Below are 22,509 nucleotides of genomic sequence, written 5' to 3'. Positions count from 1 at the left end.
AGAAGAGTTCCTTTGTGCCTTGTTCATGCTAGGAAGAGAATGCTGAGGTAGCCCAATGCATAGAAGACTTGGTCCGGGACACCTGTTTCAGGGCTAAAGTCTGATTACATCAGGCAATGTCTGCTTGAAGAGGACCAGCTACCGTTAAACGGGCTGAACAACTGGCGAGGACACTCAACTTGGCCAGTGCCATGCTGAATCAATCGCTGGCAAGAACAAGCCTGCCATGGGTGCTGCCATCTTAGGAGATGGCATCCAGGACGGCTGACCCCACTGCTGCCACAGTGGCAACCGAGCATCCGAAGTGCTACTTCTGCGGGCAAACTAAGTACGCGCAATGATTCTGCCCCACTAAAGGCGCTACCTTCTGTGGTAAGGGACGTTATCAGCGGGTATGCAAGGCCAAGACCTCCCAACGAGGCAGTACGGTATGCATGATCGACGGGGGATCCCAACCTCACTTCCGGTGCTGCCTGTGTGCGTGATGAGGGAGGCTCCATCTTACCTGCCGTCACTCCTCCCCTCCGCATGGGCAGTGCCACTACTGCCATCAGCGACATCACTTCCCACTGGCTCAATTATGTCACTTCCGCTGTCTCTGTGAATGACTCTGATCCCGCCCAGCTCCATGACGACGCTCTTCTCCTGACTTCAGTCACATTGAACCAGGGCAACCCTCACCCAATCGCCCATTCCATGATGGAGATAGAGGTAAATGGGCACAAAATCAACTGCCTCTCTGACAGTGACAGTACCGAGAGCTTCATCCACCCAGATGTTGCCCGCAGACTCTCCCTCCTTGTCTAGTCGATGAGTAGCTCCATCACAATGCTGGCCAAGGGACCACCACACTGAAATCTGTGGGTACTGTGTTGCATCTCTAATGGTGGAGGGGTGAACGCATATGACAACTTTTCATTGTTGGTCATAGCCCAGCTCTGTGTGCTGATCCTCCTGGGCTCAACTTCCAGAGCCAGTTCAGGAGTGTGACGATGGCGTTCAGAGGCTCACAACCACCACTCACTGTGTGCAACCCACACACCCTTCACAACCCCCAGAACCAGCCTGCGGCCTCTCCACCCTTTGGGTATTCCCTCTGTCATTCGCTATCCTAACCCCAGACTGCAGACCCATAGCCACCAAAAGCAGGCGCTACAGTGTCGAGGATATGGCGTTCATCAGGGCCGAGGTCTGGCGACTCCTGTTGGAGGGGATCATAGCCCCAAGCACCAGGGTAGCCCATACCTGGATAGCCCAAGTATTGGTGAGCAAACCCCGCATGGTAATAGACTACAAGCAAACTATCAACCCCTTTATGCAGCTAGATGCATACCCTCTCCCCCGGATAGCTGACATGGTCAATAAGATCGCCCAATACAAGGTGTTCTCAACCATTGATCTCAAGTTGGCCTACCACCAGCGTTCCCTCCGCTCGGGAGACTGCATATATACAAGCTTTGAAGCAGACAGCAGCTCTTTTATTTCCTCAGAGTCCCCTTCGGTGTCACAAATGGAGTCTCCGCCTTTCAAAGGGTGATGGATTGGATGGTAGATGAGCATAAGCTGGCAGCAACCTTCCCCTACTTAGACAATGTCATCATCTGTTGGCCATGACCAACAGGACCATGACACAAACCTCACAAAGTTCTTGTGGACAGCAAAGTCCCTCAACTTGACCTATAATAAGGACAAGTGCGCGTTTAGCACTAATCCCCTGGTCCTGCTTAGATGCGTCGTGGCACATGGTGCTATTACCCCGGACCCCAACCACTTGCGACCCCTTATGGAGCTACCCGTCCCAAACAACCTGAAGGTGCTGAAGAGGTGCCTGGGGCACTTTTCATTCTATGCACAATAGGTGCCCAATTTTGCTGATAAAACCCACCCCCAGTAAAGTCCACAACCTGCCTGTTATCGACAAAAGCCCAGGTTGCATTCAACTGGATGAGAGGAGACATTGCTAAAGCCATGATGTAGGCTGTGTGCATATCCATACCCTTCCAGGTGGAGAGTGATGCCTCTGACTTTGCACTGGCTGCTACACTTTTTTTCCTGCACCCTTCTTTGCTCTGAGACTTGACACTCCTCTGTCGAGAAGGAGGCGCAGGCGATTGTTGAGGCAGTGGGCCATGGGTGCCACTACCTGGCTGGTAAGAAGTTTACCCTGCTGACGGACTAATGAGCCATCGCCTTCATGTTCAACACAAAACTGAGGTGCAAAATAAATTAAAAAAGACAAGATCCTTAGGTGGAGAATTGAGCTCTCCACCTACAACTATGACATCTTGTACGGCCAGTTAAGCTCAACGAACCCCCTGAGGCCTAATCCTAGGGGACGTGTGTCAACTTGCACCTCGACTGCCTCCAATCCCCTCCACAATAAACTCTGCCACCCCGGAGTTATGAGATTGTACAAGCCTCTGGTACAAGCTCTCCCGGGACTGTCTGCAGGGCCCCATAGGCAAGCTCCGTGGAGGACGTGGTCAAATCCTCCTTCAGTGCTGTGCAGATGCCATGGAGCATCTAAGGCAGCATGTCACTGCAGCTTGTCCACCCAATCCAGGCCTTGTTGTCTATCCTTTTCTATATATGGGTTCTTCTTAACACGCTGAATCTCTCCAGCTTCTCATTGTTTGTTCATATCTGTTGACTGGTAAATAACTTGATTGCCATTAGATTCTTGAATAATCAATGAACCAAAGACACTGTCTTACTTTTTGTGCACTATTATTTTAATTTTTAAAATATTTATTGTAAGATGATTTACAATATAAATGTTTGCACTGTGATTCTGCCACAGAACACTGAAATTCGTGACTTGTTCAGGACAATAGATTCCGATTCTGGCTCGTTCTCCCTGATCTTTTCCAGCATTTAAAAAATAAATTATATTTGCTTTGGATATTTTTGTTTATACTTGAATTGTATGTAATTTAACATATTTAATATGACTAGTGTTTGTTGAATAATATTTTAAAATTTTATTTTCAGATGTTGGTGATGGCATGGGAAGGCGATTACCATTTGGATTATTTCTGTTCAGGCTACTTCTTTGATTACACACCTGGAGATTTGGAATTGCATCAAGCTCTTACTGATATTGATGAGAGTCTGAAGCAGAATGCTGCAGGGTAGGTTTATCTCTAATGCCATGTTTTGCATTGTATGATTACAGGTAGCAGTTATTCTAATTTTGTAAGTTATTGTGTTTTATTCAATATAACAAGGATCCAAGAAAGAGGTTGCCTGAAGAAGGCTCATCAGCTTGTTATTTCCAGGCAATTAAATGAAATGTGTGGTTTTATCACTGTTTGCTGAAGTTGAGACATTGTGTTGGATGGATTGAACAACCCAATAGCACACTGTAAAGATTCTTTTTATGTTCTGGTCATCATTCATCCTTTAAATAACATTTCCAGACACAGATTAAATGATCTTTGTTGATTTTTAAAACTGTATGTTGACCACACTAGGATAGAAAGACTTGTGGTTAATCTAATTTATCATCTCTTGGTGAATAGCCTTCCAGGCAGCGAGTTCCAGACCTCATTGCTTGATAAATGAGGAAAAATATTGAACACATCACTCTAACCCTTGCACCAATAATATACCTGTAAATTGCGTTGCTTTTATTCCCTCTGTTAAGGTAAATATAGGTTTTTCGTTGTCTAAGCCCCTCATCATTTTACTCCTTGATTAAATCTCCCTTCAATCTTCTTTGAAAAGGAGGAGGTGGGGGGGGGGGGGGTGGGATGATTTCTTTTGAATAAAACTATAATTTTCAGTACCTGGCAGCATTCTGGTTTATCTTTCCATGCCATCATTGGTGTTGTCACCTTTTTGTGGAATGGTTACCAGAATTGTGAATAGTTCTTGCTGTCATCTATAGCCTCCCTGCTTTTTAAAAAAATGCAATTTCTTAGTCAATAAAGGCATGTATCTCTGCCCCATCCAATTGCCCTGCTACCTGTAGGAATCTCTAAATGTGCAGGCCAAGATTCTAACGTTCATATACATGTCTTAATGTCATATCATTAGATTCTTGTATAATCAATGCCCAAAGCCTTGTTTATCCTGCCAAAGTGTTTCACCAGCTCCATGACAATGATGAAGTATCCATCAATACTAACACAATTTACAGCATTTGATATGTAGCCTTCTATGCCTTGGTGATTCAAGTGCTTGTCCAGATACTTTATAAATGTTATTAGAGTTCCTGCCTCATCTGCCTTTTCACGCATTGCATTCCAGATTGCGAACAACCTCTGGGTGAAGATATTTCCCTGGAATCACTCTTGTTCTCCTATGCCTAAAATGCTCTCTGGTTTTGGATATCTCCATTATGGAGGTTGGGGGGGGTGGGGGGGTGTGGGGAAGAGAAAAATCATGACTGTCCATCCTAACTATGCCCTCATAATTTTGAATTTCTTTACCAGGTCTCACTTTAGCTTTTCCTATTCTAAGGAAAACAAATCAGATTATGTAGTCTCTTTGCAGAACCGAGACATTCCATCCCAGGCACTATCTTAATAAATCTTCTCTGCTCCCTCTCTAATGGAATTGCGTGGATCAATTGAATTACATTTCCTACTTTTGTGGCCACCTAACTATCTTTTTTGCTTTCAACCACACTGCTGGTTTAGATATTGTTACGGAGTCCAGAGGACCCCTAAAACCAGCAGCAATAGATATAAAACAGGGTCACTTAAACAAAAGTGGTTTTTAATTATATTTGAACAAGAAAACCAAATTGAACTTTAACTTATTACTTAACCTACTTAACTTCTTCACACCCCCCCCCCCCCCCCCTCTCTAATACTAAGCCCAGTTGTGTGTAATGTATATTGAAGATTAGAAAAGTTCTTTGGATCACAGTCCAATCTCACTGGTTGCAGGCAATTCGTATACTGTGCACAGAAGTTGGCATTAACAAGCAAATGTGCTTAACAGGCAAATGGTTACCACTCAGGAGGGATCTTGCTGGTTTTCAGGAAAAGATTCCTTTTCCAGGATATCTGCAACTGATTCCCTCTCAATTAGTCTTGCTGATGAAACTTGCCCCCTTCAGGGTTCTCCGGATGATCCTCTTTCTTTCAGGTCACCTTTCACACCGCCAGTCTTCTGCTTTGACCAGACAGCCTTCCAAAATTTGCCAGCTTGTCCCTCTGGAACAGTTTTCTGCCTCCTTCCTCTCTGTTCAACCTTCCTCTCTGAGAGCAAATCTCTTTTCTCTGCCTGCAAAGATCAAATGGGCATGGGGTATGTTGCTACTTTGTTGCTCCTCTGCCAAAAGCATTCTGACCGTGAAATTGCGATAGATACTCATCATGCTTTGATTCTGTGCAAATATATTGTTATAATGGTAACCTGCCTACTGAGTTTAGTTAACTTTTTATACTCTCATGAAATGACGGGCAAGTGTCCCCATCTCCATCAATAGGCATTGTGGAGTTATAAATTTGGGTTGCTGTAATAAAAGCAATGGGCTGAACAGCTGTGCTTCAGCGATAAATTATTTCCCTTTGTCTCATGAAGGCTGAATCTAGTACTTTGGTATATGGCACAGGATGAACCTCTTTAATCCAGAAATGTCGAGACCTGGCCATTACTAGACCACAGAAAATATAAATTCACCCTATAAAACATATTAAAAGTAAAACAAAGTTTAAAACAGGAAATACTGTAATACTGTGAGGTGGCATGGTTAGCATAGCGGTTAGCTCAATGCCTTTACAGTGCCAGCGATTGGGACGTTAGTGCGAGACTCGAACCCTGGCCCCAAACGCTGGCATTGTAAAGGTTAAACTGCCGCTGTTAGTACAAAGACCTTATAGACAGTGTGGAACTCAAACGCCGGTCCGATTGTGGTATATTCAACTTATACAGCGCCAGCTATTAGGACTGGCGTTAGAGTCCCATACTGTCTGTAAGAAGTTTGTACTAATGGTGGCAGATTCAGAACCACAGCACCAGATAATAGAGGTTCAACCTGTACATTGTTCCACCAATCTTGCATACATTTCAACAATTTTTTACAGCATGATTATAACATGAAATTTGGATAAATGATAATATAGTTTGAATCTCCTTGTACTTGTTTCAAGGTAGACTTGATTCTCCTACCATAATGTCACAAAATAGCTAATATGGTTGTTGCCACCCAAAAGCCTTTCCACTTTACGTGGTAGGGAAAGAAACATGCTGTGGTGAGCAGTTGTTCAGACTGGTCAATTTCTCACTGCTGTTCCAGCAGAAATAGCTTTAATCTTTTCACCTGTGGAACATACTTGAGGGCATCCCTGAATACCTGGAGAAGGAACAATCCTGACTTTCACAATGGGATGAAAACTTGGAATGTTATGAGAACCTGAACTATTTGCCAGTGTGCTAAATGCATATTAAGGGTGGATAGCACAGAGCATGTTTCACCCCCAGAGTTGAAATTCTCTTGACTCTGAAGAACCTCCTTCAAGATATGAGGTGGACTCCTTTATTGTCTGTTATTTGTTCTAAAAGGCTAGATAATGTGCAAAACATCTCATTGCATTCCAATTGGCCGCCTTGTGGGATGGTATGACAATGTGGGATCATTTCTCAACAAGCTGACAGAGCAGATTTATTTTCCTGAAGTTATGAAGTGATTCTCTCTTGTGAAAGTGCTCCAACCCACCCTCTGTTATGCCTTCTGGTGTAATTGTCTGAACTGATGATCATTAGAGATTAATGCCAGGTGCTGTGTGCCGCAACATCGGTAACTATGTTTGCAATCCCGGAGTCTCCTGGTTCTCCCCATTACTGGATTTTTTTTTTAGTGTAGATGGCATTTTTCTTCAGTAAGTCTTGGCATGGGCAGGGCATTCCAAACTTTCATGCAATCATGAATGTCTCCTCCCAACACAGGTGCTCAAAAATGTCATTTTATCCGCCATACATCTAGCATTTCAAGATGAACTTCGTTCTTAGAAGCTAAACATTTCCAGACAAGAGCTTAAATTGACCATGCAGAGGACATCTTCTATTCCCACCATGAAATAGACTTGGATTTTCCACAGGCTAGCAAAGGCCATATTTAGGACCATGTGGTATAATGGTTGGAGGATGCAAATATAGCATTAAATTGCAATGTTTGTGGTTTCCTTTGTGCATAGTATTCAACATGTATTTTAGACAGGTTATTTCACTCTGAATCTAAAAGGATTTGAGGCATGATGGTCTTTGTTCCAGTGCCTAACAGTTAAAATTAATGTTCCAACTGACTGATCTGAAAAAGAATGCTAATCTTCTCCAACCCTTTTCCTGCCCTCTCCAGAATGCTGGAGGAGTCTCTGGCCTTGATCTTGTCTTACAAGGAACAAGAATCTGGGACTCGTTTGGATGAGAGTGGGAGCTGTAGAAAGGTTGAATAATCTGACTGTGGCTTCATTCAAGAAGGGGAGAAAAGAGAAATATGGTGATAATTTAGGATCGTATAGGGGAATGGACAAAGTTCTCTGTCACAGGGATAGAGCATCCTGAATGCTGTGTTGCATGTCTGGTGACCGGTTTCACGATGTCTTGTCTGACTTAGAGAAGAATTTGCAGTGGGAGGGATTAGATCTAGTTTTCGTGGTCCATGTGGGTACCAATGACATAGGTAGAACCAGGAAAGAGGTTTTGCTTATGGAATTTGAGGAACTAGAGACCAATTTAAACAGCAGAACCAAAAAGGTGGTAATCTTTGGATTCCTACCTGAGCCACAGGGTCCAGAAGATTGGAGATTTAAATGTGTGGCTCAAGAATTGATGTGGGAGAAGTGGATTTCAATTCATGGGAAATTTGCACCAGTATTGGGGAAGGAACTAACTGTTCAAAGGGAACAAGCTCCATCTAAACTGTAATGAGACCTGGATCCTGGTAAATCACATAAATACGACTGTTGACAGGGCTTTAAACTAACTAATAGGGAGGTGGGTTCAACAGATAAGAGAGGGATGGTTGAAGTAAGAGAAGACTATGAAAAAGCAAAAAGCAAAATTTTAAAAAAGAAAACTAAGTAGAGGCGGTAAAAGTCAAGTGCAAAGAGATAACGATTTTACATGCACAATGGGCATATGGGCACTTTATCTGAATGCCCATAATATGTGAAACAAGGTCAGTGAACTTGTGGCACAAATCACTGCAAAGGGTCATAACAGAAATGTGGTTGCAGGTGGAGAGGATTGGCAATTAAATAGCCAAGGATATTAAGGAAGGAAGGACATGGAGGAAGATGGGGTTGCCCTCTTGGTTAAGGATGAGATCAGGGCAATAGTGAAAGATGATGTTGGAGATCCTCTTGGAAAGAGTGATTGAGTCTATTCTACAAATGGTGTATATTAGTTTGGTCTAAAACCAGTGTTTTATTCCTAAACAAGGGAAATTACAAAGTATGAGGGAGGAGTTGGCCAGGGCAGACTGGGAACACAGGCTATATGGAGACATAGTTGAGGAACAGTGGAGGATTTTCAAGGAGATTTTTCACACTCCAAAAAAAGTATATTCTAGATAAAAACAAGGACAGTAAGAGTTGAGACAGACAGGCTTGGATAACTAAGAAAATTAATGAAGGCATCAAACCAAATACTTGTGCATAAAAAGAAGCAAAGAGCAGTGGGAAACCAGAAGATTGGGAAACCTTTAAGAAGCAACAAAGAACCACGAAGCAATTAATAAAAAAGGGAAAGTAGACTATGAGACAAGATTAGCACAAAATATAAAAAATTGGGCAGTATAAGTTTTTATTGTTGTATAAAGCGTAAAAGGGTGGCTAAAATGAAGTGTGGACCCTTGGAAGATGAGAAGGGAGAATTGGTATTGGATAATGAGGCTTTGAATGACTATTTGTGTCAGTATTCATGGTGGAGTACGTTGAACATACCAAAGACAGATGTAATGATGTGATGGGGAGGTGAGGACCTGGATGTAATAGCTATCACTAGAGAGATAGTACTCAGAAAACTTGAGGGTCTAAAGGTAGATAAATCCTCTGGTTTTGATGGAATGCTTCCCAGTGTACTAAAAGAAATGGCAGAAATTCTAGTCAAGACTTTGGTGATAATTTACCAAAATTCTCTGGACTCTGGGCAGGTCCCAATGGATTGGAAGATGGTGAATGTCATACCACTATTTAAAAAGGGATGTAGGCAAAAGCCAGGGAACGTTTTGCCAGTTCGTTTAATATCTATAATTGGGAAAATGCTTTAAGTTTTCATAAAATAAGAAATAGTGTGGCATCGCAATCAGTGGTTCTCAAACTTTTACTTTCTACTCGCATACCACTTTCAGTATTCCCTATGCCATAGGTGCTCTGTGATTAGTAAGGGATTCGTTAAGGTGGTATGTGGATGGAAAAAAAGTTTGAAAACCACTGTTTTAATCGAACCTATTTGACTTGTTATGTGCACAGCTTCAGAACTCCAAAGGAAATGGGCTTATTACATCATCTTAAGCAATCCCTTACTAATCATAGAGCACTGATGGCAAGGGATTGCTTAAAGTGGAAAGAAAAAGTTTGAAAACCACTGATCTAGATCCATCAGGCAGACGCAGCCTGGATTCAGCAAAGGCAGGTCCTGTTTATCAAATTTACTGGAATTCTTTGAGCATATAATGAGCATGGAAGATTGAGGGAAGCAGGTGGATGTTGTTTACCTGGATTTCCAGAAGATGTTTGATAAGGTGCTGCATAAAAGAGTTGTATAGAAGATAAGAATGCATGGAATTGGGGATGAATTATTAACATGGATAAAGATTGATTACCAAATAGAAAGCAGAAAGTTGAGGTGCAAGGGTATTTTTCTGGTTGGCAGTCGGAGGTGAGCGGGATGCCACAGGGGTCAGTGCTGGGTCCGCAACTGTTCACAGTATACATGAATGATACGAAAGAAGGGACCGAATGTAGTGTGTCTAAGTTTGCTGATGACACTTAATTGACTGGTAAAGCAAATTGTGCAGAGGATGTGGAGAGTCTGCACAGAGATATAGATAGGTTAAGTGAGTGGGCAAGGGTCTGGCAGAAAGAGTACAATGTTGGCAAATGTGAGGTTTTCCACTTTTGAAGGAAGAATGGAAGATCAGAATATGATTTAAATGGTGAGAGATTTCAGTATGCTGACATGCAGAAGGACTTGGGAGTGCTTGTGCATGAATCACAAAAGGTTAGTTTGTAGGTGCAGCAGACTATCAAGAAGGCAAATGAAATGTTGGTCTTTATTGCTGGAGGGATTGAATTTGAGAGCAGGGAGATTGTGCTGCTACTGTACAAGGTGCTGGTGAAAATGTATCTGGAATACTGCATGCAATTTTGGTCTCCTTGCTTGAGGAAGGATGTACTGGCTTTGGAGGTGGTGCAGAGGAGCTTCCTCTGGTTGATTCAAAGGATGAAGGGGTTGGTCTAGGAAGAGAGATTGTGAAGTCTAGGGCTGTATTCACTGGAATTGAAAAGAAGAGAGGGGATCTTGTAGAAACATATACAGTTGAGTTAAGGCAAGTTGCTTCCATTGATAGGGGAGACCAGAACTAGGGAACATAGCCTCAAGATTCAGAGTAGTAAATTTGGGACAGAGTAGATGTGGCAAGAATGTTTCCCATGGTAGGGGATTCTAGAACAAGAGTGCATCATTTCAGGATAAGAGGAATCAATTTAAAACCGATGCGGAAACATTTCTTTAGTCAGGGAGTCGAGCGTATGTGGAACTTGTTACCACAGATGGCTGTGGAAGCAAAATCGTTGGTGTATTTAAGGCAGAGATTGACAGGGCATCAAAGGTTATGGGGAAAGGCTGGGGAGAGGAGCTGAGTGTGGGAATGGATCAGCTAATGATTAGACTGGCAGAGCAGAATCTATGGGCCTACTTCTGCTCCTATATCTTGTGAATTGTGATCTTGTGAATTGTGATCTTGTGAATTGTGATCTTGTGAGTTGTGATCTTGTGAGTTGTGATCTTGTGAGTTGTGATCTTGTGAGTTGTGATCTTGTGAGTTGTGATCTTGTGAGTTGTGATCTTGTGAGTTGTGATCTTGTGAGTTGTGATCTTGTGAGTTGTGATCTTGTGAGTTGTGATCTTGTGAGTTGTGATCTTGTGAGTTGTGATCTTGTGAGTTGTGATCTTGTGAGTTGTGATCTTGTGAGTTGTGATCTTGTGAGTTGTGATCTTGTGAGTTGTGATCTTGTGAGTTGTGATCTTGTGAGTTGTGATCTTGTGAGTTGTGATCTTGTGAGTTGTGATCTTGTGAGTTGTGATCTTGTGAGTTGTGATCTTGTGAGTTGTGATCTTGTGAGTTGTGATCTTGTGAGTTGTGATCTTGTGAGTTGTGATCTTGTGAGTTGTGATCTTGTGAGTTGTGATCTTGTGAGTTGTGATCTTGTGAGTTGTGATCTTGTGAGTTGTGATCTTGTGAGTTGTGATCTTGTGAGTTGTGATCTTGTGAGTTGTGATCTTGTGAGTTGTGATCTTGTGAGTTGTGATCTTGTGAGTTGTGATCTTGTGAGTTGTGATCTTGTGAGTTGTGATCTTGTGAGTTGTGATCTTGTGAGTTGTGATCTTGTGAGTTGTGATCTTGTGAGTTGTGATCTTGTGAGTTGTGATCTTGTGAGTTGTGATCTTGTGAGTTGTGATCTTGTGAGTTGTGATCTTGTGAGTTGTGATCTTGTGAGTTGTGATCTTGTGAGTTGTGATCTTGTGAGTTGTGATCTTGTGAGTTGTGATCTTGTGAGTTGTGATCTTGTGAGTTGTGATCTTGTGAGTTGTGATCTTGTGAGTTGTGATCTTGTGAGTTGTGATCTTGTGAGTTGTGATCTTGTGAGTTGTGATCTTGTGAGTTGTGATCTTGTGAGTTGTGATCTTGTGAGTTGTGATCTTGTGAGTTGTGATCTTGTGAGTTGTGATCTTGTGAGTTGTGATCTTGTGAGTTGTGATCTTGTGAGTTGTGATCTTGTGAGTTGTGATCTTGTGAGTTGTGATCTTGTGAGTTGTGATCTTGTGAGTTGTGATCTTGTGAGTTGTGATCTTGTGAGTTGTGATCTTGTGAGTTGTGATCTTGTGAGTTGTGATCTTGTGAGTTGTGATCTTGTGAGTTGTGATCTTGTGAGCTGTGATCTTGTGAGCTGTGATCTTGTGAGCTGTGATCTTGTGAGCTGTGATCTTGTGAGCTGTGATCTTGTGAGCTGTGATCTTGTGAGCTGTGATCTTGTGAGCTGTGATCTTGTGAGCTGTGATCTTGTGAGCTGTGATCTTGTGAGCTGTGATCTTGTGAGCTGTGATCTTGTGAGCTGTGATCTTGTGAGCTGTGATCTTGTGAGCTGTGATCTTGTGAGCTGTGATCTTGTGAGCTGTGATCTTGTGAGCTGTGATCTTGTGAGCTGTGATCTTGTGAGCTGTGATCTTGTGAGCTGTGATCTTGTGAGCTGTGATCTTGTGAGCTGTGATCTTGTGAGCTGTGATCTTGTGAGCTGTGATCTTGTGAGCTGTGATCTTGTGAGCTGTGATCTTGTGTGCTGTGATCTTGTGTGCTGTGATCTTGTGTGCTGTGATCTTGTGTGCTGTGATCTTGTGTGCTGTGATCTTGTGTGCTGTGATCTTGTGAGCTGTGATCTTGTGAGCTGTGATCTTGTGAGCTGTGATCTTGTGAGCTGTGATCTTGTGAGCTGTGATCTTGTGAGCTGTGATCTTGTGAGCTGTGATCTTGTGAGCTGTGATCTTGTGAGCTGTGATCTTGTGAGCTGTGATCTTGTGAGCTGTGATCTTGTGAGCTGTGATCTTGTGAGCTGTGATCTTGTGAGCTGTGATCTTGTGAGCTGTGATCTTGTGAGCTGTGATCTTGTGAGCTGTGATCTTGTGAGCTGTGATCTTGTGAGCTGTGATCTTGTGAGCTGTGATCTTGTGAGCTGTGATCTTGTGAGCTGTGATCTTGTGAGCTGTGATCTTGTGAGCTGTGATCTTGTGAGCTGTGATCTTGTGAGCTGTGATCTTGTGAGCTGTGATCTTGTGAGCTGTGATCTTGTGAGCTGTGATCTTGTGAGCTGTGATCTTGTGAGCTGTGATCTTGTGAGCTGTGATCTTGTGAGCTGTGATCTTGTGAGCTGTGATCTTGTGAGCTGTGATCTTGTGAGCTGTGATCTTGTGAGCTGTGATCTTGTGAGCTGTGATCTTGTGAGCTGTGATCTTGTGAGCTGTGATCTTGTGAGCTGTGATCTTGTGAGCTGTGATCTTGTGAGCTGTGATCTTGTGAGCTGTGATCTTGTGAGCTGTGATCTTGTGAGCTGTGATCTTGTGAGCTGTGATCTTGTGAGCTGTGATCTTGTGAGCTGTGATCTTGTGAGCTGTGATCTTGTGAGCTGTGATCTTGTGAGCTGTGATCTTGTGAGCTGTGATCTTGTGAGCTGTGATCTTGTGAGCTGTGATCTTGTGAGCTGTGATCTTGTGAGCTGTGATCTTGTGAGCTGTGATCTTGTGAGCTGTGATCTTGTGAGCTGTGATCTTGTGAGCTGTGATCTTGTGAGCTGTGATCTTGTGAGCTGTGATCTTGTGAGCTGTGATCTTGTGAGCTGTGATCTTGTGAGCTGTGATCTTGTGAGCTGTGATCTTGTGAGCTGTGATCTTGTGAGCTGTGATCTTGTGAGCTGTGATCTTGTGAGCTGTGATCTTGTGAGCTGTGACCTTGTGAGCTGTGACCTTGTGAGCTGTGACCTTGTGAGCTGTGACCTTGTGAGCTGTGACCTTGTGAGCTGTGACCTTGTGAGCTGTGACCTTGTGAGCTGTGACCTTGTGAGCTGTGACCTTGTGAGCTGTGACCTTGTGAGCTGTGACCTTGTGAGCTGTGACCTTGTGAGCTGTGACCTTGTGAGCTGTGACCTTGTGAGCTGTGACCTTGTGAGCTGTGACCTTGTGAGCTGTGACCTTGTGAGCTGTGACCTTGTGAGCTGTGACCTTGTGAGCTGTGACCTTGTGAGCTGTGACCTTGTGAGCTGTGACCTTGTGAGCTGTGACCTTGTGAGCTGTGACCTTGTGAGCTGTGACCTTGTGAGCTGTGACCTTGTGAGCTGTGACCTTGTGAGCTGTGACCTTGTGAGCTGTGACCTTGTGAGCTGTGACCTTGTGAGCTGTGACCTTGTGAGCTGTGACCTTGTGAGCTGTGACCTTGTGAGCTGTGACCTTGTGAGCTGTGACCTTGTGAGCTGTGACCTTGTGAGCTGTGACCTTGTGAGCTGTGACCTTGTGAGCTGTGACCTTGTGAGCTGTGACCTTGTGAGCTGTGACCTTGTGAGCTGTGACCTTGTGAGCTGTGACCTTGTGAGCTGTGACCTTGTGAGCTGTGACCTTGTGAGCTGTGACCTTGTGAGCTGTGACCTTGTGAGCTGTGACCTTGTGAGCTGTGACCTTGTGAGCTGTGACCTTGTGAGCTGTGACCTTGTGAGCTGTGACCTTGTGAGCTGTGACCTTGTGAGCTGTGACCTTGTGAGCTGTGACCTTGTGAGCTGTGACCTTGTGAGCTGTGACCTTGTGAGCTGTGACCTTGTGAGCTGTGACCTTGTGAGCTGTGACCTTGTGAGCTGTGACCTTGTGAGCTGTGACCTTGTGAGCTGTGACCTTGTGAGCTGTGACCTTGTGAGCTGTGACCTTGTGAGCTGTGACCTTGTGAGCTGTGACCTTGTGAGCTGTGACCTTGTGAGCTGTGACCTTGTGAGCTGTGACCTTGTGAGCTGTGACCTTGTGAGCTGTGACCTTGTGAGCTGTGACCTTGTGAGCTGTGACCTTGTGAGCTGTGACCTTGTGAGCTGTGACCTTGTGAGCTGTGACCTTGTGAGCTGTGACCTTGTGAGCTGTGACCTTGTGAGCTGTGACCTTGTGAGCTGTGACCTTGTGAGCTGTGACCTTGTGAGCTGTGACCTTGTGAGCTGTGACCTTGTGAGCTGTGACCTTGTGAGCTGTGACCTTGTGAGCTGTGACCTTGTGAGCTGTGACCTTGTGAGCTGTGACCTTGTGAGCTGTGACCTTGTGAGCTGTGACCTTGTGAGCTGTGACCTTGTGAGCTGTGACCTTGTGAGCTGTGACCTTGTGAGCTGTGACCTTGTGAGCTGTGACCTTGTGAGCTGTGACCTTGTGAGCTGTGACCTTGTGAGCTGTGACCTTGTGAGCTGTGACCTTGTGAGCTGTGACCTTGTGAGCTGTGACCTTGTGAGCTGTGACCTTGTGAGCTGTGACCTTGTGAGCTGTGACCTTGTGAGCTGTGACCTTGTGAGCTGTGACCTTGTGAGCTGTGACCTTGTGAGCTGTGACCTTGTGAGCTGTGACCTTGTGAGCTGTGACCTTGTGAGCTGTGACCTTGTGAGCTGTGACCTTGTGAGCTGTGACCTTGTGAGCTGTGACCTTGTGAGCTGTGACCTTGTGAGCTGTGACCTTGTGAGCTGTGACCTTGTGAGCTGTGACCTTGTGAGCTGTGACCTTGTGAGCTGTGACCTTGTGAGCTGTGACCTTGTGAGCTGTGACCTTGTGAGCTGTGACCTTGTGAGCTGTGACCTTGTGAGCTGTGACCTTGTGAGCTGTGACCTTGTGAGCTGTGACCTTGTGAGCTGTGACCTTGTGAGCTGTGACCTTGTGAGCTGTGACCTTGTGAGCTGTGACCTTGTGAGCTGTGACCTTGTGAGCTGTGACCTTGTGAGCTGTGACCTTGTGAGCTGTGACCTTGTGAGCTGTGACCTTGTGAGCTGTGACCTTGTGAGTTTGTTGCCCACTGAAGTAGTGGAGGTGACCTCAGTCAATATATTTAAGACAAGGATGGATAGATTTCTACATAGTAAAGGAATTGAGGGGTAAAAGGCAGGTAGGTGGAGATGAGTCTATGACTGGATCAGACATGATCTCATTGAATTGTGCAGCAGACTTGATGGGTGGGATGGCCTGTTCCTACTCCGATTTCTTCTGTTCTTATGTGTTTATATTTTAAAGAACTAGACCATGACATTGTCACATTACGATATAATTACGTTAATCTTTTTTTCACCGTCATTGAGTGTGTGGAAATGGGGAAAGTAGAAGTGTGTTTTTCAGTTAGTGTGGTGTGAAGGAGGTTTAAAAAAAAAGTATCCCCATTTGCCTGTTTTCATATGTTTGGGGGAGAGTTGGGTGTTTCTTCATTTGCCCATAAGGGAGAAGGCAAGATATTGTACCTGGCTATTACTCCAGCCAACTTCCTTCCTCTCTAACACAAAAGGACTCCGATCCATTCTGGGACTCTTCCATGGAGCTACGAAGATCATGTTGGTAGTAGCGTACTTCTGCTTTTCAATATTGATTAATTTTGAGCACCACAAAACTCTCAAACACCTGAAATCATTTACTGTTAATTGGTCTTTCACAGACATAAAGAGAGTAACCTATATTTCATTGGACATTATTTCTCTAAGATTCTTGTAGCATCCATGCTGGCAATATTGAAGATTGTTGATTTTTTTGGTAACCTTGGAATACATTGCTGGAGAAAACCACCTTTCAGTTTTTATAATCCCATAGGGAGAAAATAAAACTCCAGACCAAATAAACCTATGGAAATTGAATTGAATTTCTGTCTTCTTCTTTGGCTTGGCTTCGCGGACGAAGATTTATGGAGGGGTAGGTCCACGTCTGCTGCAGGCTTGTTGGTGACTGACAAGTCCGATGCGGGACAGGCAGGCGCGGTTGCAAGAGAAAATTGGTTGGATGTTGGGTTTTTCCTCCTTTGTCTTTTGTCAGTGAGGTGGGCTCTGCGGTCTTCTTCAAAGGAGGTTGCTGCCCGCCGAACTGTGAGGTGCCAAGATGTACGGTTGGAGGCGATATCAGCCCACTGGCAGTGGTCAATGTGGCAGGCACATGTTCAATAACATACTGGGAAAACTACATGTAGTTCTGGTGAGTACACTTTTGGAAGGATGGGGGCAGAAAAAAAAATCCTAGAATGGTTCCAAAGATGAGGGATTACTGCTATGAGGATAGATGGAAGACACTGAAGTTGTTCTTCTTGTAGCAAATAAGATGAGGGTAGATCAGGTCAAGTCTTCTGCAGTGTAAATCCTATTACAGGTACACAATCCTTTTTCTGAACATCTAAATTCTGGAAAGCTCCAAAAACCGGCAAGTGGGGAGAGAGACGGCAGCACAAATCGGGCAGGCGAGAGACCGGCAGCGCGAGTCGGGCAGGTGAGGTGAGGTGGGGAGGGGGGGAGACAGCAGCATGACTGGAAGGGGGTGGGGTGGATACAGCAGCACAATTCAGGTGGGCTTAAATCTGGCTATCTGAAAATTTGAACACACTGTCTCCCAAGGGTTCTGGATAAAGGATTGTGCACCTGTACAACAGTGGTTTTCAAACTTTTTCCTTCCACACACATAGCTCTTTAAGTAATCCCTCTGCATCAGTGCTTTGTGATTAGTAAAGGATGACTTAAGGTGGGATGTGAGTGGGAAGGGAAGGTTGAGAATCACTGCTGTAGACCCAATTGTTACTGAAATATTTTGCTTAAGAAAAATTGGCATTGGCCCATTTCCTTTAGAGTTATAAAACCGTGCACATAATAAGTCAATGAGGTACAATTAAGACAGTGGCTTTCAAACTTTTTCTTTCCACTCACGTACCACAGAGCACCAATGGCATAAGGATTACTTAAGGTGGTATGTGTGTGAAAGTTTGTATCTTTGAGTTATCCAGAAATGACAGTTAAGAAAAAAGCACCACTTATTTTAACTTTATTTAAAAGCACAAGGCCTAGTTTTAAAACTGGGGCTGGAGTAAACTACACGTTTACTGATCAGCTTACCTTCCAGAAAGACCATTAAACTAATCATCTAATCACCTAAAGTCATTTGAATTCCTGGGCACGCTCTCCTCAAGCAAGCTCACAGAAGCGATAATGGCTTTTAACACAGAAGCGCTGATTGGCTCGGTCAATCTTGTTGAGAGCTGTCAATGAACGAGTCCATTCATAAATAATTTTCCATGCTAATTAATACAGCTGATTAAGCCTTACAACCATCAGCCACGATTTGACTTGTCAATGACTGTAAGGAACACACTTCAATTTTAAAGGTGCCAGCAGAGTTTCATTCCAATTCTACTTCCGCCTTCCCTTTGTGAATGTTGATGGCTTAATATTATTGCAAGACTCATTATTTACATGTGCTAATTAAAGACTAAATATCGGGTATACAGAATGTGGATGTTGCAGTGTATTGGAACCAATCCTTCCAGACTTTCGCTAATTTCATATGTAATAAATTATTTCCCTTCATTATGACTTGTACTTGTGAATAAATGATTGCCGTCAACTATTTCCTTGTCTTAAGAAAAGGGCAATGTCAGGTGTTAAATCAGGACTTATAACAATGAATTCAGAGATGCCTATCAGATTTTGTATGCCTGAAAATGCCTTAAATACTGCACTGTTTTTGTTTTTTTTTGAATGAGATTCAATATTGACAAGGGTGACATTTTCTACCTGACATCAATATCCCTCATTCCCGCTAGCATGACTTAAATAAATGTGTTTTGTACACTCTGTGTGTATTTTTCTGTTTTTGACAGTGTGGACTATCACATATGAGTGGAAAGAAAAAGTTTGAAAACCACTGCATTACAGAATGGTTACTGAGAGAGGTGGCCATCCAGCATTTCTAAGAGGAACTTAGCCCTTACCACACTCTTGAGCCTCCCAGATAATTTCCTTCCTGATATTTGTTCAGCTCTCTTTTAAGGAACTCCAGATGAAGTTGCTTCCATTATGAAGCATTTGTGATCCAAATCATTCTCCATATAAAATACCTTGTCTCAATGTCACCTTTGTTTTGTTTTAAACTAATTATCTTCAGCCTATGTCCTACTGACTCTGGGGAAGTGGAAGACTGGAGCAGGACACCAGAGGATAGGTAGATAATCCCTCCCCATCTGAGAAGGAGAAGTGGAGGAGAAGACCCACTGGGATAGTGATCACGGTGGTGGACCAGTGAGGGGGAGGGCTCACCACCAGTGTGTGGTGGGCTGCTGGTGACTTGAAATGAGGAACCCATGGAAGTTGTGGGCTGCTGGAGACTGCTGTTGGGAGACTCCTATCTGGGCTCCCAACTGCTTGGGACTGGATTGAACTAGCTGGAGGGGTACCAGGCATCAGAAATGGGATGAGGAGGTGCCAAGGGTGCTGAAGGTTCATGACCATGTTGGAGGTTTGGATTTGGAGCTCGGGTTGCCAATGGTTTGGGTTGGACTCCGTGTGGCTATGGGGGCTGAGGAAGCACTAGAGGCAAATCTATGAACTCTCGGTGACTCGGGGGGGGGGGGGGATATTGCTCTCTTTTGCTTTCCTCTCTCTGACTGTAAGAGGTGCTTAGGCAATTCCTGCTGGTGGCAAATTTGTCTGGCAAAAATAAATTTTATGTAATGCGATATTATTTTATAACTATGACAATAAATTGAATCTTGAATCCAATTATTTACTCTTCATTAGCAATTTCTCCCTTTCAACTTGTCTATACTGTTCGTGAATGCTCCAAAATCAGGGGACATAAATTTAAATGAAGGACCAAAAAATTTAGTGAGTTTTGAGGAAAAAATTATATTATGTAGAAGGAATCCTGCTCGAGGGTAGTTTAAAAAAAAAGTAATTCAGCATTTTAAAAATGGGATTAGATAGTCTTTTGAGGGAGAATGATTTTTCAAGGTAATGTAGATAAGATTGTTCTAGTGAGAGCCAATGTGAAATCATCGAGTCAAATGGCAGCCTTCTCTGCTATTAAGATTCTTGGATATCCTTTGTTAGTCAAAAAGTTTCGTCACATGAGGCTGACAGAGATTGCATCAGACACGTGACGATATTTCCTTCTGAATTTCAGAATTGATGTTAAAATGCATGGAAATAGACATTATTGTGTTTCATTCTATTCAGATTGCATTTTCACTTGAGTACTTACAAAGTAAACATTATTAAGATCAAGTTTTGTTTTTACAAATCTCTCTTTGCTATTCAGGTAGAATGATTGCTTCTACTTCGATTATGTAGGTTGTGAGATGGATAATAAGGCTCATGTGGGAACTGCATTCTCAAAAAACAAATAGGTGGCAGTGCAGGCAAGTGGGTAGTTGCGAGGTGTTCCACTCTTGTCACTTATGCATGGCCTCTGTGTGCTTCTCATGTTTGGTCTTGACATTACAAATGCACCTTAACTTTGAACACCAAGGAAGATTTGAGTACATTTTCCAGCACAAAAGCGGGTTCTTTGGCCCAACTTGCCCATGCTGATGAAGGTACCTTCCTGAGCTGTCCCATTTTTGTGCATTAGGCCTACACCATCTAAACATTAGTATCCACAAAGCTGTCCAATGTTTTTTTTAAAGTTGTAATTGTACCTGTATCCATCACTGTCTCTGGCAGCTTTTTCTATATACTGTACCTCTATGTGGAACAGCTTGCCCCTTGGGTCCCTTTTATATCTTTCCCTTTTAACTTACACCTATGCCCTTCAGTCTTAGTCTTCTAAGCATAGAGAATTCTATGACCATCCATTCAATATACACCCCTCAAGCCTTTACTCGCTTGTTTACTTATTATAATCTGTTTACTTTCAGAATCCTTTGCTTGAGGGAAAACAGTCCCAGCCTATCCAGTCTCTCCTTATAACATAAGCCAGCCAGTCCCAGCAACATTCTTGCAAATCTATTTTTGTACTCACTATAACTTAATCACATCTTTCTGATATTGTGGTGACCAGAACTGCAGACTGTATTTCAAGATTTGCTCTGTTATTGCTTGTTCAAAATATTTATATTTAAACTGTAATTTCTTTTATATAACTTTCCGTTTGATTTTATGTGACTTGATATGTATTGTTTATTTCCCCTTTGTCTTTCAGCATTAAGGAGACTGTGAGGGAACTGCAGAAGGATCTTAATAAGCTTTGTTCAGGACAGACGTTGGAGAATGGTGACTGCTTGCCTTGGTTAAACAGTTCCAATATTTCCTCTGTCAAACTGTTCACAACTCCATGTAATCAATTGACAGACTTTCTCAAAGCACTGGTAAATAAATTTATTTTAGTGCTGTAAGATATTGGAAGCATTTGATAAAAAATATTATTGTCTCTGCAAAACTATTTCCGTATGCTCAGACTTGAGGAAAGAAAGTACCTCATTTACAACTTATTTTCACACCTATTATTGGAATATTTGACTAATAACTTTGTCCAGCATTTAGACAGCTTTCTCTAATGCATATTTCCTGGAACATTAAAACACAATAAGTGTCAAATTGTTGACTTGTCAGTGATGACTCTGGAAATAACATTGTTAGTAAGTTTGCGGATGACAATAGTGAACAATATGGTCCTGAAATGTCTAGCTTTTCTTAGCTGTCTTTTATATAGAAGATGACTGAGGAGAAAAGGGAAAGAATCACAAAAGCAAATGAAAAGTAAAGCAAATAGATTAATGATTGCATTGAAAAAGCAGGATCAGAAATAAATATCTCATCAGGAGATAGAAGGCTTGTGTCTGAATTTTCTGGAAGGTCAGATATTATGGTCTTTCAGAGTAGTATGTTGGGAATGATGAAAAATGAACTCTTGGTTTAAAATTCCAATTCAGATTTATCGCAGGACAAGGATTTTAAGTCATTATGTAAAGCAGGTCAAGAGGAATCTTGAAAGTTGCGTAAAATGTAGTGCACGTGAAGCTAGTTATAAATGATATCAGTTCTGTTAACACCTTTCCTGCTCCTCCTCTCTCTTAGCCTTCCGCAGGGACCATTCCCTCCGCAATTCCCTCGTGGACTCATCCCTCCCCACCCATTGCATCTCTATCACCTTCTCCTGTGTCCTCAGGAGGTGCAAGACTTGCACCCACGTCTCCTCCCTTGTACATTCACAGGACTTGTTTACTGCATCCGGTGCACCCTTTGTGGCATTATCTACATTGGAGAGACCAGTTGCAGTCTGGGAGCTTCGCTCAGCACCTCCTCTCCATTCGCTATCACAGTGGCCTCCCAGTGGCCAACCATTTCAATACTGGGTCACACTCCCAGGCTCACATGTCTGTCTATGGCCTTATTTACTGTTCTATCCTGACCACCCACAGATTGAAGGAACAACAACTTATTTTCCATCTGGGCACCCTCCAGCCACCTAGCATGAACGTTGAGTTCATTGCTTTCCATTAAACATGTTTGCCTTTTCTTTCTCCGCCCCCATTTCCTGCCTTTTCAGTTCTTTCACCTACACAGCCCTGCCTTCCCCCCCCCCCACCCCTCCCTCAGTGGTGCTGTCCCCTCACTCCCTTTTCCTGCCCTGCCACCCCCTCCTTCCCCCTCCCACTCTTTTATTCTGACACTCACCGACATTTTCTCATACTTTGAAGGACTCAAGACTGAAAGGTCAGTTATGTATTTCTGCCTTCGCTACATAAAGGCACTGTTTGACCTGTTGAGTTTCTCCAGCATTTTGTGTTTTTACTTCAACCTCAGTGTCCACAGAATT

The 22,509-nt window shown here is 43.3% G+C and overlaps 1 protein-coding gene across 13 annotated transcripts in view; it reads left to right on the top strand.

The window, feature by feature from the left end:
- The window catches only part of kiaa0825 (KIAA0825 ortholog), a 313,741-nt gene that overhangs the window by 5,196 nt on the left and 286,036 nt on the right, over nucleotides 1-22,509 (top strand). For 3 of the 13 annotated variants that reach the window (XM_069891196.1, XM_069891236.1, XM_069891210.1), the window contains exons 1-3: nucleotides 460-711; nucleotides 2,992-3,131; nucleotides 20,893-21,058. In XM_069891196.1, the coding sequence (XP_069747297.1) occupies nucleotides 529-711; nucleotides 2,992-3,131; nucleotides 20,893-21,058 (489 nt within the window). In that variant the 5' untranslated portion in view covers nucleotides 460-528. Of the gene's footprint in view, nucleotides 429-458; nucleotides 712-1,216; nucleotides 1,265-2,991; nucleotides 3,132-20,892; nucleotides 21,059-22,509 lie in introns of those variants that run through there. The other 10 variants (XM_069891217.1, XM_069891226.1, XM_069891246.1 and 7 more) reach the window with 6 other exon arrangements.

The sequence above is a fragment of the Narcine bancroftii genome, chromosome 1 (genome assembly GCF_036971445.1).
Source record: "Narcine bancroftii isolate sNarBan1 chromosome 1, sNarBan1.hap1, whole genome shotgun sequence".
Taxonomy (NCBI): domain Eukaryota; kingdom Metazoa; phylum Chordata; class Chondrichthyes; order Torpediniformes; family Narcinidae; genus Narcine; species Narcine bancroftii.
Note: the sequence above shows the minus strand (reverse complement) of the source record. Positions and strands in the feature narration are given on the sequence as shown.